At 34.8% G+C, this 16,593-nt stretch overlaps 1 protein-coding gene across 1 annotated transcript; it reads right to left on the bottom strand.

Moving 5' to 3' along the window:
- Positions 1-4,020: 4,020 nt before the first annotated feature.
- LOC131601769 (cyanogenic beta-glucosidase-like) lies at positions 4,021-14,656 on the bottom strand. The gene is made up of 13 exons (XM_058873660.1): positions 14,458-14,656; positions 14,165-14,234; positions 6,566-6,624; positions 6,401-6,476; positions 6,136-6,213; positions 5,967-6,054; positions 5,618-5,873; positions 5,424-5,539; positions 5,123-5,340; positions 5,005-5,036; positions 4,810-4,912; positions 4,610-4,718; positions 4,021-4,525 (listed from the first exon to the last, which is right to left on the bottom strand). Exons 1-13 carry the CDS (start codon positions 14,626-14,628, stop codon positions 4,354-4,356), a joined length of 1,548 nt encoding a protein of 515 aa, XP_058729643.1. The 5' UTR covers positions 14,629-14,656; the 3' UTR covers positions 4,021-4,353.
- Between the last annotated feature and the right edge of the window lie 1,937 nt (positions 14,657-16,593).

Raw genomic sequence — 16,593 nt, 5'->3', positions numbered from 1 at the left:
TTGGTTGGAATATTGTCTGGGCTCGAATTATGACTTTCGACAACAAGAACGTTGCTGGCAGTCTTTAAAGGTGATTCTTCAGAAGACACTTTGTCACTGGATGAAATAACTTTCGAGGAAACCGACCCTTTCTCCTTGCCCACAGGGGTGACAGCTTTCTGTCTCTTTTTATGTCCTTGCCTAGTGCGGGGGGGAGATTTGTCTTCATCATCCGAAACAGCCGTTGAGGAAGCTTTTCGCTTTAAAGCTACCGGGGGTTTCGAGCTCTGGAAAGTGTGGAGTGAACAAAGTGAGCACTACTCACAGGTTATACATTGTTTAAAAATATAGAGTATGGATATATCGTGGGTTTCTTATCAGCAGTGACATAATCACTCTCACTTGGCTTGTTGCTCTTCGATGCTCCAGAATCTTTTTGTGTAGAAGTTTCTTTAACTTTCTTCCTTAGAGCAACAACTGCAATAAAACTTGGAATCAGCATTTCAACGGAATAAGAAGAGTTAGTCGAAAGATTGTCTAAACCCAAACCTTCAGGTATTGGAGTTAAGACGCGGACATGTTTAAGATCTATATGAAGATGCCCTTTGAAAGTATCCAGGGTATGCTTAGTCGGAACCACTCGCGCAACGCGTTTTTTAGTGCTTTCCTGAAGGATTTTTAAGACATTCCCACACACAAACCAGTCTGGAAAAGGAGGGCTCAGAGCCACACCAAAATCAGCACTTGGCAGCGGAGGGAATTTTGGAGGATTAAGTTCGAAAGCCACTTCATAACGCAGTTCTGGTCGAACAGACGGGGGCAATTTCAACTTATCCAATTTCGCAGAAAACTTCTCACGCAAATTGACTGCGGCTTCGCGAACGGTCCGACTAAGATCATCAGGCCTGTAGATAGTTTTAAAGAAGTTCTGAAAGGCTTGAATTTCTTTAATATGAGTCGAAGTACCTTTGTGAAATTTCTCCTGCACATCAGCAAAAGCTGCAGTTAGTTTCTGAGTTAGATTCTCAGCATCAAAGATTTGTGTAGTATAATACTCCGTCCACCATTGATGAAAATCTGGAGTGGAGTAAAAAGCGGGTTCGAAGGCAACAGGAGAAAGATGGGTAACGCCAGCATATCTGGCAATCTTTGATTCACATCCTTCTTCAGATAAATACAAGGTATGAAAGCACATATGGTTCCTCTTGTCATACAGACACTTGGGTTTTACTTGGACCAGTCCAAGTTGTCTCGAAACCAGATTTGGTTGATAACACAGAAGAACACATTGGCCCTTAGAAGGTCGAAGGCGGTGATAAAACAGCTTTGGGGTAAGAAAAGCCTCCCAAATTTCCATAGATTCAGTTTGTTGATCTTGAGAAACTGTTGGAAACCTTCGAGTGAATCACTCAGGACCAATTGTTCTATGTACGAATGGAGCCATAGAAGAGTCGAATTGATAACGTTGGGCGAACATCATTGTATATGCTAGAAAGTGTTCACGTAGTTTCCCAGTCTCTTCTTTCGGAGTTAGATGAGCCAACCTGATGCCTTCTACAGTCCGATTCTTGATGTCATCATCTTCTTCATTGACGATGCCTCGAAATGGAAGATGAGTTTCGAAAGTAGCATTAAGCCACAACTGCAATAACCAGAAAGGGCCAGCGAAGAGCAAGGAACCATTTTTATAGTTCTTAGTAAGGTTCGTGGCTTCACCAAGGTTCTCGTAAAGGAATCCTAAGATTAATTGGCTCAGGTTTAGTCTTTTTCCAGCATGTAGCTGATTAGCCATGCAAAGATATCTCTTTGCAAATTGTATGGATCTGGAGCAGAAAACACACCTTGAGAGCCATAATGCTAAGAAAGCAATATGCTCCTCGTCGGAGACTTCTTCCTGCGTTGTATCATGATATTTCTGAATGAAGGCAGTATAAGTAACTGTTGCCTCGTTAAAATTAATGGTGTCAGTATCCATATCATTTGGGTCAAAAGTTTCCCCAGTTGGTCGAAGCCCTGTGATAGCAGCTATGTCAAAGAGAGTAAGGGTAACCATTCCACATGGAAGACGGAAAGTATTGTGGGAAGCATCCCAGAAGTGAACCGCTGCTACTAACATGGTTTGGTTATACTCTAATCCCGTTTTTGATAGTTGGATTAAATCATATATTCCTAATGTTTTCCAGAAGGATATCTTTTTTCCTTCTACTTTCGTTAGCCAAGCATAATACAGTTCAGGATCTTTTGCTAACGGGATTGACCTAAACACTTTCACGAAATTGGTCATATAATTTAACCTAATTTTTGCCAGAGCCAAAGGGGTTACAGTCGAAGCTTCTGCTGCATTATCAGGTTCTCCTAAAGATGGGTGTCCATCTTCATCTATCCTAATCTTACTAACTAGAGGTCTAGTTTTATAATAAGCAGGAAAGAATTTATCCAGAGAAGGGCTAGTTTCTCTTGGTAAAGGCCCCATAAAAGCATGAGTTTTTTCAGAAAGTTCAAAAGGGATGATTACCTGAGAAGCGTAGATAGCGCGCGCCTCTGTAGTGTTAGGGTTTGGTATGTGTTCTTGCTCCCCTATCTGGGTAGGATGTTGAAGTTTTAGAACAGGTTGAAGAACATTTGAAGAAGCCATGGATGAGTTTGATTTAGAAAATGGGTTTGGAAGTGACCGAAGATGTTCTCTTTTGAAGAAAGAATGAGGAAATAAGAGTGAAGGTTGTATGAGGAAACTGAGTCAGGTATTTAAAGGTTTTTAACGGAAACCCTTTCAAAATCTTTTGGGTAAAAGCCAAGAGACACGTGGCGGACGATGATTTAATCCAATGGCGGTCGAATAATTACTAGCCTTACTCCTAGTATATAGGAGTAATGATCAAGAAGCAAGGTCAGAACATGGGAATGTAAGTTATAAGAAGACATCTTTGAAAATGACAAGACGTTTTAGAAACAGGGTCATCAATGATTATGACGTCAATTAAATAATCTTGGAACTTTCAAAGATAAGTAAGGGACGAAATCTTATGACGACAAGAAACGCCTATTTCTCTTGTTTTTCGAAACAGGCATTTATTGGGGGCAATTTGTTAGCTGAAGATTTCGTTTTGCAAATATGATCCTTCGAAGGGTGAAGACTCGAAGGAGGATGGTTGCTGATGACCGTCTTTGAAGATAAAATGGCTCCTGATGGCCATGTTTCGAGGATGAAGAATTTTAAGTCATAACGAAGATAGTGAATGCTGAAGCTAGTAGGAGTGTATATCTTCGAGACTTAGACAAATTTTACGAAATATGTTAAGTACTGATGCTTAGCGTGTTTTCGTGGTATTTTAATGTTAAGTTATATTGCCACGCGTCGAAGGAGGATTCAGGCGGGAAGATTTGAAATTCGAAGAAGTTTGCATAACTGTCCAGAGACAGATGGCTTTCCGGGGATTCTCATGAAAAACGTGGCATTAGATTAGCGTAGGACCGTTAAGGTCGAAACTAGTATAAATAAGGGTTCTAATGTTAGGATTCAGTGTGTTCATTTTGTACAAATCACTCACATATTACTCAAGTATCAAGTGTTAAGAGAAAGAGTTCGCTGAGAAATGTACGTATGACACCACCACCATTTTAATACATGTGTATTTTCCTTTATTTTCAAGTATCTTTCGATATTATTGCATTTCGCTTACTTCCTGTCATTTACATTCCTGCACCCTTTATTTTCATGTTATTTATCTTTGAAGTATTTAACATTTCTGCACTTTAAGATTCTTGCACTTTTACAGTTTTTATCTTATGTTTTATCTTGACTTACCTTTCGCTGAAGTTATATTTACGTGTATAACAAAGTGATTGCTAACCTTTATTGTTTCGATTGAGTAATTCCTATTTTCAAGACAAATCACAAACATGGTTCGAATCATCATAAATAACAATCTTTTTGACTATGTCCTAGGATCAATCTAGTCGATCCTGCAAGTAACCAAATCATATTTATTATAATTTGAAAGACTAACGGTTGTTTACCGAAAATCACCGTAAACACTCACATAACAAAATAATTAAATGAAATATTCAAATTACACAACTGATAAGAGGAAAGTTCTAAGACTACACAACTGCATCTACCTCGCGCTTCGTTGAGGTGCAATGTTCTGGTGTAACACATCTTATAGTTCTAAGACTATTCTTTTATCCTAAGCCACAAGATCTGCTAAGGAACCAATAACCATGATTGAATAATGTGGCTTCAATAGAAAGGAAAAAGAGCTTTACCAAATCTCAATTTATTTATAGGTAGCTCTTCCTGTCACTTATTTTCAAATCCCAAGTTCAATAAAACAAAATACTTTTTCTTGAAGCAATCTCAAATATATATATATTCTAAGATTTCTTGAGGAAATTCTTGAACCAATTCGCCGAGAGTTTCGAGTGTCGTTTCAAATCGTCTTTGTAATCCACGAAAACAAGTCCAAATCGCAAGCTCAAGCCAGATTCCCATTCCATGTTATCCAACAAAGACCATGCAAAATATCCCTTCACATTCACACCATCCCTGTGTAAAAAACATGCATAACAATGAAAATATTGTGAATCAATGTGTACTAAAAAAACCGACGAATTATAAATTTTTCCTCACCTGATTACAGTTTGAAGATAATAAAGATGACGATAATAGTAATCAATTCTGTAAGTATCTATCAGAGATTCTTCAAGCGATAATGTTGGATCGTTGAACTCATCACGACCTATCATAGGATTTTCTCAAACTCTCATTAGCTTTATTAATATTATTACAGTATTCTGAATATAAATATCTTAGAAAATAATAAGTATTACCATTTTCAGTAATGTAAATAACAGGGTTGTTGTACTTATTTTTGATGTAAAGCAACAGTTTTTGAAGTCCTTTCGGATAAATGCATAACCAGTTGGAAGCAGCCTGCATATAGTTATAAATAAAGCTATCTTTATATTTCATACAAATATTTTTTGGAACACAAAAGCTACAAATGAAATGATGAAAATACATACCATTGGACCAAGGGGCTTGCCATCATGTTCAACTGTCATCAAAAAATAGTAAAAAAATGCTTAGATATAAAGTTCAGAGTATGTATATGATTACTTTTGATTCAATTTTGATAATTACATGTAATATTAACAAGAGAATCAGTTTGTATGTCCGGTCTGGCTTTGCGTAAATGAGGTGCATCAGCAGCGTAAGAGGCCGAGTAATAGTTTAGGCCGAGAAAATCAAAGGACCCCTTAAGATTCTCAGATTCTTCTTTGGAGAATTTTGGTAACCGGTTTCCCACCAAAGTTTGCATGCTTTTTGGATAGTTTCCTTTTGTAATCGGATCCATATACCTATAACAAAACGCAAACGCAGATGCATTAGTGAGAGACTGTTGGGTTCAAGTGTGAGCGGTAAGTTCTACGTTAATCTTTACCATCCAAACATGAAGTCAAGGGCACGTTGCGCCGCATCGCAGTCTGGTTTCTCTTTAGTGACGGGCTCAAACCAGTGAGAGAGTAAGGTAATTCCTATTAAACCATTTTGAGATTCCTACATTTTGGTCATTTTGTTAGCAAAAACTGATGATCTACCACTATAAATCATTTTTCTTTGAGAAACATGTAGGACCTGATATTTGGTCTTGTACAGTTTTACAGCAGCAGCATGAGCAAGAAGTTGGTAATGTGCGGCCAAATACGGCTCGGTACCTGAATCACCTCCTAAGCAATTCAGGTTTAACCAATCTGAACATCGACCCGGTGCAAATATTCCAATTGCATAAGCTTTAATGCTCACACTCCATGGCTCATTCAATGTAATCCAATGTTTCACCCTATCACCAAATTCCTTGAAGCAAAGTTCAGCATAGTCCCTAAAATCATCTCTGCAAACTCAATAATTACCTATGTTAATCAATTCATCAGATTTACGCAACCATTTCATAAATAGATCTAGATGGAAAATCGGTGTCACTCACACAATGCGAGGGCTTAAGAAACTACCATACTCATCCTCTAAGGCTTGAGGAACATCCCAATGGAAAATGGTCACATAAGGTTGCAAACCTGCATTATTCTTAATGATTATTTATGATTAATTACAACTACATGGATATGATTCTAATAAAAACATTGATGAATCGCTACCATTCGCCAATAATTCGTTGATGAGATTGTTATAATAGTTTATTCCCTCTTGGTTTACACCTCCACTAAGCTTTCCCTCTGCAAATATTCAATAAGAACTTTATAATGGTTACTGTAAAAATCACCATCCAAGGAGGAATCAAGGTTTTAAATAACTGTCGCAGCCGCGTTGCAGTCACCTAAAGGTTTTCGTGATTTCTGTCTCTTCAAGTGTTGCAACACTGATTGCGGTTGTTGTTGCAATAATAGCGGAAGTATGACTTACTTGGTAGTACTCGAGACCAAGAAATGGAAAATCTATAAGCATCCATATTCATGTCCTTCATGATTCCAATATCTTCCTAAAATATATAGAGCAGACTATGATGACTTTAATATGTTACATGTTTTATTTATATATCTTTCAGAAAAACAACAATTTTGATTATACCTTGTATCGATGATAGGAGTCTGCAGCTACATCTCCATTACTTCTATCTCTTATTTTTTCTGCAAACCATTTTATTAATATGAGGAATCTATACATGCTATGTAACTAGGAAATATGATAGAAACCAGAATTTACATATAATAAAAGTGTATGATATATTGCAAAATTGTTCTCATTCCACTCCAGAGTCTTATATTTGGAATGTCATACCATTATTATAAAAAATAAAACGTGATTCACTAGGATACATGTCTCTCACAATAGAAATATATTTTACAATTTTTTCTCTTTTGTTTTTCTAATGTGTAACTGATTTTCAGGGCTGGTTCAATCAACGCAGACATTCCATTCTAATTTTAAAAATGGATTCAAATTTAAAATATAAATACAATTATAATAATTAAAAAAAACATAAAAATTATATTTATGTACTAATCAATAATATATTTAATTATTATAATTATTTTGAGTTTTGATCTATCTTAATTTTCATATGTATTGAGTTTTTATTATAACATTTTTTTGATTTATTAGAATTTTATTATAACATTTTATTTATTTCAATTAATATTTATAAAAAAAATTGGACCTTTTAAAAATTTGCGACACTGTGTTGTAGCACTTCCCATACATGCACAGGGTCGGCTTGTTGATTTTTATTTAGATTTGACATCCCTAACTTAATTAATGTTTTATCTAAATTACAGATGTCTCAAATTTTTAGCAGTTCAGGGTAAGTTAACTTCAATTTAATTATGGTAAGATGAATAAAGAATATTTTAAACCACGATTTAATTGTAATAAATATTTTATGAGATTCTATTTGGTTACAAGATCTCGTGCGACGATTTGTTTTGCACACCCTCAAAAATAATAAGGTATAGGGCCCTTCGTACCACAACCCCGTCCACGTGCTTTTTGGGAAAAAACTGATATTTCAATGATTAATGACCCTTCTTAAGTCATTCATGATCAATAGATTTGCTTCGAGAATTAAAGGTGTGAATCTTCAAATGAATCTTTGGTTTAAGGCCTCCTATAAAATACCTCAAATGATATTCCTTCAACAAGCAACTCATTGGAGAAGATATGTATTCAAACTCTGTGATATATTTATCTACAATCTTGGTTTGCTTCAAATCCATCAACTATTTAAATGGTTTATCATTTTGTCTTCCATATTACCTTTTAATTTTGTTAGTTTCAATTTAGTCATTTCATCTCTTTGTTTGCACAATATGGTAAAAGAAATACATGGTTGCATCTTACATGCTTAATTTAGCCCAACCAACCTTCACTTCTTTTAAAATTCCCAAAACTTGATAATTGGTTTCTCGCAAGTAGAATCGTCACCAATCATATACTTAGCTGAAGAATAAACAAGTCCAACTATGTCATGTCTATTACTCTCTTCAAAAGATTCAGTGGAAGACCCCACTAATAGAGGAGACCATAATCTTGCGGTTAATTGTGTTAATTCTTTATTTTTTATGATTGACATTATATTTAGTAAAACTAACTTACAGAAAAACATGTTAAACAAGATGTTTTATCAACTAGAAAAAACATGTCGAGCAATATGCCCTATGGAGGATCATACGACATTGTGTCTGTGTTCAGCTGGACTTTTAAAATCTGTTAGTTTGTTACAGATGCAGAATATTTTGGGAATATTATGCAATCCTATGTGGCGCTCAATTTAAGTATAAAAGATTTTATCTGTTTTCATGATATATTCTTAGTTTCTAACTATGGAGATTATTTAGGAAACTAATGATCGAAGCCTTATCTTTGTGGAGAAGATTTTGGAGTTTTTTCAGCAGTGCCTGCTGCGTTTTTGAAGCTCAATCAAGTCCATAAGATTGTTTAAATAGACGACAATTGAAGGGTGGAACTAATAGTGTGTCAATTGTTCATCTTGATAGAAGAGTAGGACTGTCTCGATTGAGTTGTAAGTGTTGTTAAGCATTCATAAGCATTTAAGCATTCAGTGATTGTGTGTCTTTAAAGTGTGTCTTCTAAAGTTTTAAACTGATAATCACAGTTGTGATTGAGGGGGATTGAGAAGAGTCTCATACCTAGGTGAGTCTTAGGTAGAAGTACAACACAAGTAGTGATTAAGTGAGAAGGCAGTAAACCTGAGGTTGTTTACATAGGACTTTAAATTGATACTATCATAGTGGACTTATCCCTGGCTTGGTAGCCCTTAGAGTAAGTGTTGTTATACACCGAACTAGGTGAAAAATTTTGTGTGTTCATTTACTTTTCAGTATTGTTTTATTTATATTTACCTTGTCATTGTGTGGTGTTCATAGATCAGTGTCTCGACATCTCTTAGGACATTTGAGATCTGAATACCTGAATTTCAATTGGTGTCAAAGCAGGCATCCTGTTCTGACTCTGGGTGAGATTCACGAAAGATACTTTCTGGTATAATTGAGAGGGAAGGAGGATTTGTGAACAAACCACCCATTCTTGATGGAACTAACTATGACTATTAGAAAGCTTGTATGGTCGCCTTTATTAAATCGATGGACATCAAGGCATAGAAATCTATGGTCTCAGGATAGAGCCCTCTATTGGCTAAAGATAAGGATGGGAAGATTACCGATCGAATTATTGAAGGAGGAGGAAGACTGAGAAGATGAAGATGATAAAGCTGCTCCAGGAAACTCCAAAGCATTGAATGCCTTATTCAATGGAGTGGACAAGAACATCTTCAGACTAATAAGTAGTTGTACTGTTGCTAAAGAAGCTTCGGAAATTTTTAAGACTGCTCATGAAAGAACCTCTAAGGTAAATATGTCAAGACTTCAACTCCTTACCACTAAGTTTCCACTAAGTTTGAGAACTTAAGAAAGAAGGAAGATGAGAGTATTCATGAATTTCATATAAATATTAATGAGATAGCCAATACCTCTAGTGAACTGGGAGAGAAGATGTTAGAAGCCAAGTTGGTAAGGAAAATTCTCAGATCTCTTCCAAAGAGGTTTGACATTAAGGTTACTGCCATTGAAGAAATCCAAGATATAAACAACATGAAGGTTGATGAACTTTGGGATCTCTTCAAACCTTTGAACTAGGGTTTGGTGACAAGTCTGAAAAGAAGAAGAGGGTAGCCTTTGTGTCTAATGCTGAAAGTTCAGAAGATGTAGGTGACCTGGATAGAGGTGAAGGATTATTTGAAGACCTTGTGCTCCTTGGAAGATAATTCAATAAGGTGTTTAAAAATATGGATTGGAAGTCAAGAACAAGTCACTCGACATTAGCAATAACCAAGATGTTGGGAGAAGGTCCTGAAATAAAGACCGGTCCTATCAAAGAAAAGTATTTCAATGTCATGAGTGTGAAGGGTATGGACACATTAAAGCTAAGTGTCCTACTTATCTCAAGAGGCGGAAGAAAGGTCTAGTTGTGTCATGATCAGAAGATGATTATGAGAGTGATACTGAAACTGCCAAACATGTTAATGCCCTGACTAGAGTTTGTGATGAAGAATAAGATTGTGAAAAGCTTAGTTTTAAGGAGATTTCCACATCATACAAGGAGTTGTTCCTCAAAAATGAAAAAAAAACTGTCAACAAGTAGAAAATCAGAAGAAAGTTGTTGCACAACTTTAGGATGGAAATGTGAAGTACTTGTATACCATTTATGAACTGAAAAGTGAAGTTGTATTACTCAATTCACAACTGGATAATATAACTAAGTCTGTTAGAATGCTTAACATTAGTTCTGATGTGTTTGATGAGAATATTCAATCTGGGAAGAATACTGAAAATGCTAAAGGTGTTGGATATAATAATCAAGGCGAAATCAAAAGCAAGGTGACTAAAGTGAAGTTTGTTCAAGCTAAAGGAAAACAGAAGATGTCATATCAAATGGTCCAACATCGTCAAAAACATCAGAAGTACTTATCAGGAAGAAAGAATCAAATATGGATGTAATTATTGTGGAAGGTTTGGTCATATAAAATCCTTCTGTTACAGATAATATGGTTATCCCATACCTGTTTCACAACCTAAAAATTAAAAGACAGTTGTTAAAGCAAAGAAGAAATGGACTCCCAAAAAGGTTGTGGCTTCTACTAGAGATGATTGGTACTTTGATGGTGGTTGTTCTAGACACATGACTAGTGTCCATAAATTTTTGGTAGATATTAAGCCACGTTCTACTAGCTATGTCACTTTTGGAGTTGGATCGAAAGGTGAAGTAAAATGTGTTGGAAAGTTGGACTATACAGGACAGCTTAATCTTGATAATGTTTTGCTTGTTAATGGGATAACTTCTAATTTGATAAGTATTATTCAACTATGTGACCAAGGTCTCAAAGTTAACTTTATAAAATTTGAATGCCTAGTACCACCTGAGGAAGGTGAAGTTATTATGAAGGGAACCAGATCAAAAGATAATTGTTATCTATGGAGTCCTCAAAAAAATGAATGTCTTTCCACTTGCTTAATGACAAATGAAGATGAAGCTAAATTATGGCATCAAAAGCTTGGCCACTTACACTTGAAAGGTATGAAGAAAGTTTTACCAAGTGAAGTTGTTAGAGGTATCCCCAAGATGAAAATTGATGAAGAAAGAATCTATGGTGAATGCCAAATTGGGAAGCAAACAAGAATGTCCCATAAAAAGCTTCAACATTTGTCTACCACTTCTAAGGTTCTAGAGCTACTTCACATGGACTTGATGGGGCTTATGCAGGTTGAAAGTCTTGGTGGAAATAAATATGCCTATGTTGTTGTTGATGATTTCTCAAGATTCACCTAGATGATTTTTATCAGAGAAAAGTCTGATGTGTTTGAAGGTTTCAAAGAAATATGTCAAAGGATCCAAAGAGAAAATGGGTGTGATGTTGTCAGAATTAGAAGTGACCATGGGAAGGAATTTGAAAACAGCAAATTTGAATAATTATGTTCCTATGAAGGGATTAGTCATGAGTTCTCGTCACCTATCACCCCTCAACAAAATCGTGTGGAGGAATGGAAAAATAGGATTATTCAAGAATGTGCAAGGGTCATGCTTCATGCTAAGAAACTTCCATATTACTTTTGGGTTGAAGCCATGAACACTGCCTATTACATTCATAACAGAGTGACTATCAGATCTGGTACTTCTGCTACTCTTTATGAATTATGGAAAGGAAAGAAGTCAACTGTGAAATATTTCCATGTCTTTGGAAGTAAGCGCTACATCTTAACAGATCGTGAGTAGAGGAGGAAGATGGATCCTAAAAGTGATGAGATAATTTTTCTAGGATACTCTATTAACAGTAGAGCATATAAGGTATTCGACACAAGAAATAAGGTGATGATGGAATCCATAAATGGGATGGTTGATGACTCAACAAAAGAAGCTGATGTCACAAATGATGTTGAAACATCTTTCTCTATGAATGATGATGATGCTGACTCAAGTGCAAATGTTGAACCTGAAGAAACTGAGACAACTGATAAAGAACCCTATATCAGGATTCAGAAAGATCACCCTAAGGAGCTTACCGTAGGAAATATGAATGAAGGAGTAACTACCAGATCAAGGGAAGTTGTGTCAAATTCTTTCTTTGTTTCAAAATTTATTCCAAAGAATATCAAGGAACGTCTGGCTGATGAATTCTGGATTAATGCTATGCAAGAAAAACTTAAATAATTCAAGAGAAATGAGGTTTGGGACTTAGTACCAATACCTGAAGGGACAACTGTTATTGGGACTAAATGGGTGTATAAGAACAAGTCAGATGAACAAGGTGTTGTTACCAGAAATAAAGCAATACTTGTGGCTCAAGGATACACTCAAATCGAGCCAGTGGACTTTGATGCAACATTTTCTCTTGTTGTTCGCTTGGAATCTATCCGGTTATTACTTAGAGTGGCATGTCTTTTAAAGTTCAAGTTGTTCTAAATGGGTGTTAAGAGTGCCTTCCTAAATGGCTATCTAAATGAAGAGGTGTATGTTGAACAGCCAAAAGGGTTTAGTGATCCCATGTTTTCAAATCATGTGTTCAAACTAAAGAAGGCATTGTATGGCCTAAAACAAGCTTCAAGAGCTTCGTATGAGAGTTTGACTGAGTTTCTCATCAATCATGGATATATAAAGGGTGTAATTGATATGACTCTCTTTGTCAAAGAGAAGGATGGAAAACTTATGATAGCTCATATCTATGTGGATGACATTGTCTTTATAGGGGTGTCAGATGAGATGGTCCAACATTTTGTCAAGCAAATGCAATCTGAGTTTGAGATGAGTTTGGTGGGTGAATTAACATACTTTCTTGGTTTGCAAGTCAAGCAGATGGAAGACTCTATTTTTCTTTGCCAAAGCAAATATGCAGAGAATATTGTGAAAAAATTTGGATAGGAGAATGCCAGTCACAAAAGAACTCCTGCTCCTACACATTTGAAGTTATCCAAAGATAAAAAGGGGATCAATATTGATCAAAGTCTATATAAAAGCATGATTGATAGTCTTCTTTACCTTACAGCAAGCTGAACAGATATTACTTTTGTTGTTTCAGCTTAGTAGGATCAGTGTGAATGAGATTAAAGAATTTATTGGTTTTGAAGAAGTTGTTGGGTGTTGATTCTTCTAATTTTTATTATTCTTGTTTCACTCAAAATTATCCTAATGAACCTACTAAACTCAAAGTCAAGAAAACAGTTAATTGTGGTTTTGTAAATGGTGGATTAAATGGTTAAGTTGAAGCAAAAAAGGTAAAGTTAGGTTAAGATTACAAGAGTCTGATCACAATTGCTCTATTTGTGATTTTTCAGTAGTATAGAAAGAGGTTAATGGTTCGGAACTCATAACCGTTGTACCAAATTAATAATTTAATTCAGTTTTATTCAGAATAAATTGAAACGGTTCGATATGATTCAGATAAATTTTTATAACGGTTCAATTTGGTTTGATTTTTTAGATGAACCATACCATACCATGAACAACCCTAGTTAAAATTCATGATTTAAAAGTAAACAAAGAAAGATGTTGCGGATTCAAACGACCTGCATTGCACATCTAATATTTGTTATTGTACATCTACCCATTGAATTGATTTAACCGACAACAATTTTAGTTTTAGGATAAACATATATTTTCTTTCTTAATACTTCATACACTTTTCTTGTGCCACATCTTAAGCTCTGTGTTACATCATTAAAAGCAGAAATTGGATCCATGACATCGTTAAAGACATGACACGCCCTCAATTAAAGACAAAAACTATTTGATATCCATATGAGAGGATTAGTTTCTTGAGTGAGATAAATAGAGGAAACAATACTTTTTACATCAAAGAAATTCACTTTTACTTAAATAACTTATTTATTTGTAAAATCAAAACTCAGATTACATTTATTTTTTTTAATTTTCAATAAGAAACTGATTTTTTTAAATTGTACTTCATTTAATTTGAACAGCTATCACCATTTTAAACTCAACATCTTTAATTCGGTAAAAAAAAAAAATCAACATCTTTAATTTTGTTTGTATTTGCAATAAAGATGAGCACAACATTATATGAGATAAATATTTTTTATTTCTTTAAATATTTAAACTTTTCTTAAATTTAGTGAATTAGTGAATTAAATAAATAACAACCTGGGTTTGTATGGGTGAATGTGTCCCATATACTTGGTCCTTTTCCATCTTCTTTTGCTGCACCTTCATACTACAAAATATTCATAAAAACATCTGATCAGAACAAAAAATAAATAAAATTCTAATAAACTAATCTTCTACGATGCAAATAATAATAATAATAATAATAATAATAATAATAATAATAATAATAATAATAATAATAATAATAATAATAATAATAATAATAATAATAATAATAATAATAATAAAAGCAATAATAAGAAAAGGGAAAGATGCATGATTGTTGGTGCCTGGAATGCAGAAGAGGATGTTCCAAAAACAAAATCTTGTGGGAAACTGCTTCGATTGAAATCAGAGAAATCATGAAGATGAAGAGTTTTAACATCATCTATATGAGTAATGTTAGTAATGGATAAAAGAGAGAGTAATAGAAACACGTTGAAATCAAATGCTGCTGCCATTTTAGTATTTACAAAATGAACTTCAATACCTCACTATGGCTTCGCTTTATAGGAGAAGGGAAATTATTTGTCACTATTATAAATATTTATTTTACACACTTTTTTTCTTCTTTTTATGAGTGTGGATTTACCATTGGGAAAAGGGAATAATTTTGCCAGCTGGTGAACCATAGCTTGATGAAGCAACGTAGTTTTGCATCATTTCATATTAAAATATTTTTTTTAATTAAATTCTGTTTTGATTTTATAATAAAATATAATGGCTCTATTTTTTATATAATTTTTTCTTTAAAATTTCATTTACAAATATTAGTTTCATTTTTTATCTTTAATTTTATATTTTATTTTATTTTCATTATTTTAATTTTATTTTTATTATTTTAATTTTATAATGTAAATAAAATTGTAGGACCTAAGATAAATTATTTAGAGTAAGTAAAATTGTAGGACCAAATATTAATTGTAAGTAAAATTGTAGGACCTAATATAAATTATTTAGAGTTGCGTCATTAGAGTGAAAATCAATGAGTTATTTTGAAGAAAAAAAATTGTGTAAGCAAGGATTATATATAAGGGAGAACTAAGGGTTCTCTAACCTTTTTACACAAGGAATCGGACAAAGCCGATCAAAAAGAAATTACAAACCAATTCGGTCTACGATAAAAAACCCAACGTGTCTTTGTAAAAATCGTAAAAATAACAATTGAAGTGAGTAATTTCCCCACAAAAAGACCACCTCCAAACCAACATTTTTATATTCCACACCATGTTGTTAATACTCCACCCCTCATTCCGGAAACAAAACACATTACGAGTCAACCATATAACCCAACACGTAGCAAGTCAAAAAAAGTCCAATTTGTCCTCTTTTAACTTTTTTACACGGCAAAAGGAATACCAAGCCATAAAATGCGGAAGGCATTCGTCCTCCTCTATGTCCAAAAAACCCACCCAAAAGGCTATCTCCCTCCAAACTTTCTTAATCACAAAACAATTGAAAAAAGAATGCTTCCTATCTTCCAAGAGAATTTCACAAAAAGCACAATTAATATTAGCTAAAGGAAAATTAATACCTCGCACAATCAAGTTGTCCTTGAAGGAAGTCTATCCACAAAAAGCCTCCAACCAAACGTTTTGATCTTGAAAGGTATCGATAAATTCCAAACATTGCCCAAAGCCACATCACTCATATTTGGAGGCCCGAACGGTAGATGAAAAGAAGCAAAATGAGCATAACAAGATGACACCGAAAACCCCTTCTCCGGATCAAGAGACCACGTCACCTCATCCTTCACGTCCGCCATGCCCCCAATAGTTTCCAACCGCGCCCGCAACTCCAAAAAATGAGACATAACATTCGGCCCTTCCAACACCTCCAAAGGGATACCTAACTCACCCCACACTCAAGCACCTTCGCACCACCCCCATTCCCGCCACCGAAACTTTCTTTAGTGAAGAAGTCAAATAAAGATCCAGGAAATTATCTTTCAAAATGAAATCCTCTAGCCACTTAGCTTCCCAAAAGGGTATGTTAAAACCGTTTCAAACTTTAAATACACAAAAACAGACAATAGGATCAACACACACATCACTCCTAATTTTTTTATCAAATCACGCCACCAAAAGGAAAAAGAATTGTTAGAAACTCCTCCACACAAAATAAAAGTCGACAAATCACCATAACGAGCCTTCAACACATCATACCACAACGCTTCATGGCCTTGAAGAATCCTCCATCTTCACTTATTAAGGAGAGCTAAATTAAAATCCGCAACATTTTTAATATTTAGTCCCCCCTTCAAAAAAGGAAGAGTGACATCATCCCAACTAACCCAATGGATCTTCTTCCTCTCCTCCACACCTCCACATATGATTACTTTGAATGCTAGTAAAAAGCTTGACAACTTTTACTGGCATTTTGAAGAAAGACATGGTAAATGTAGTAAGAGAACTCAAAATAGACTT

Source organism: Vicia villosa, linkage group LG5 (genome assembly GCF_029867415.1).
Source record: "Vicia villosa cultivar HV-30 ecotype Madison, WI linkage group LG5, Vvil1.0, whole genome shotgun sequence".
NCBI lineage: Eukaryota > Viridiplantae > Streptophyta > Magnoliopsida > Fabales > Fabaceae > Vicia > Vicia villosa.
The sequence above is the reverse complement of the archived record's forward strand: the minus strand, read 5'-3'. Positions and strand labels throughout refer to the sequence as shown.

Coding starts and splice junctions, on each gene's coding strand:
- LOC131601769 (XM_058873660.1), bottom strand. CDS start 14,628: ATGGCAGCAGCATTTGATTTCAACGTGTTTCTATTACTCTCTCTTTTA. Junction 5,874..5,966: donor TTCTTAAGCCCTCGCATTGT/GTGAGTGACACC, acceptor TTGAGTTTGCAG/AGATGATTTTAGGGACTATG. Junction 4,526..4,609: donor TATCTTCAAACTGTAATCAG/GTGAGGAAAAAT, acceptor TTTTTTACACAG/GGATGGTGTGAATGTGAAGG.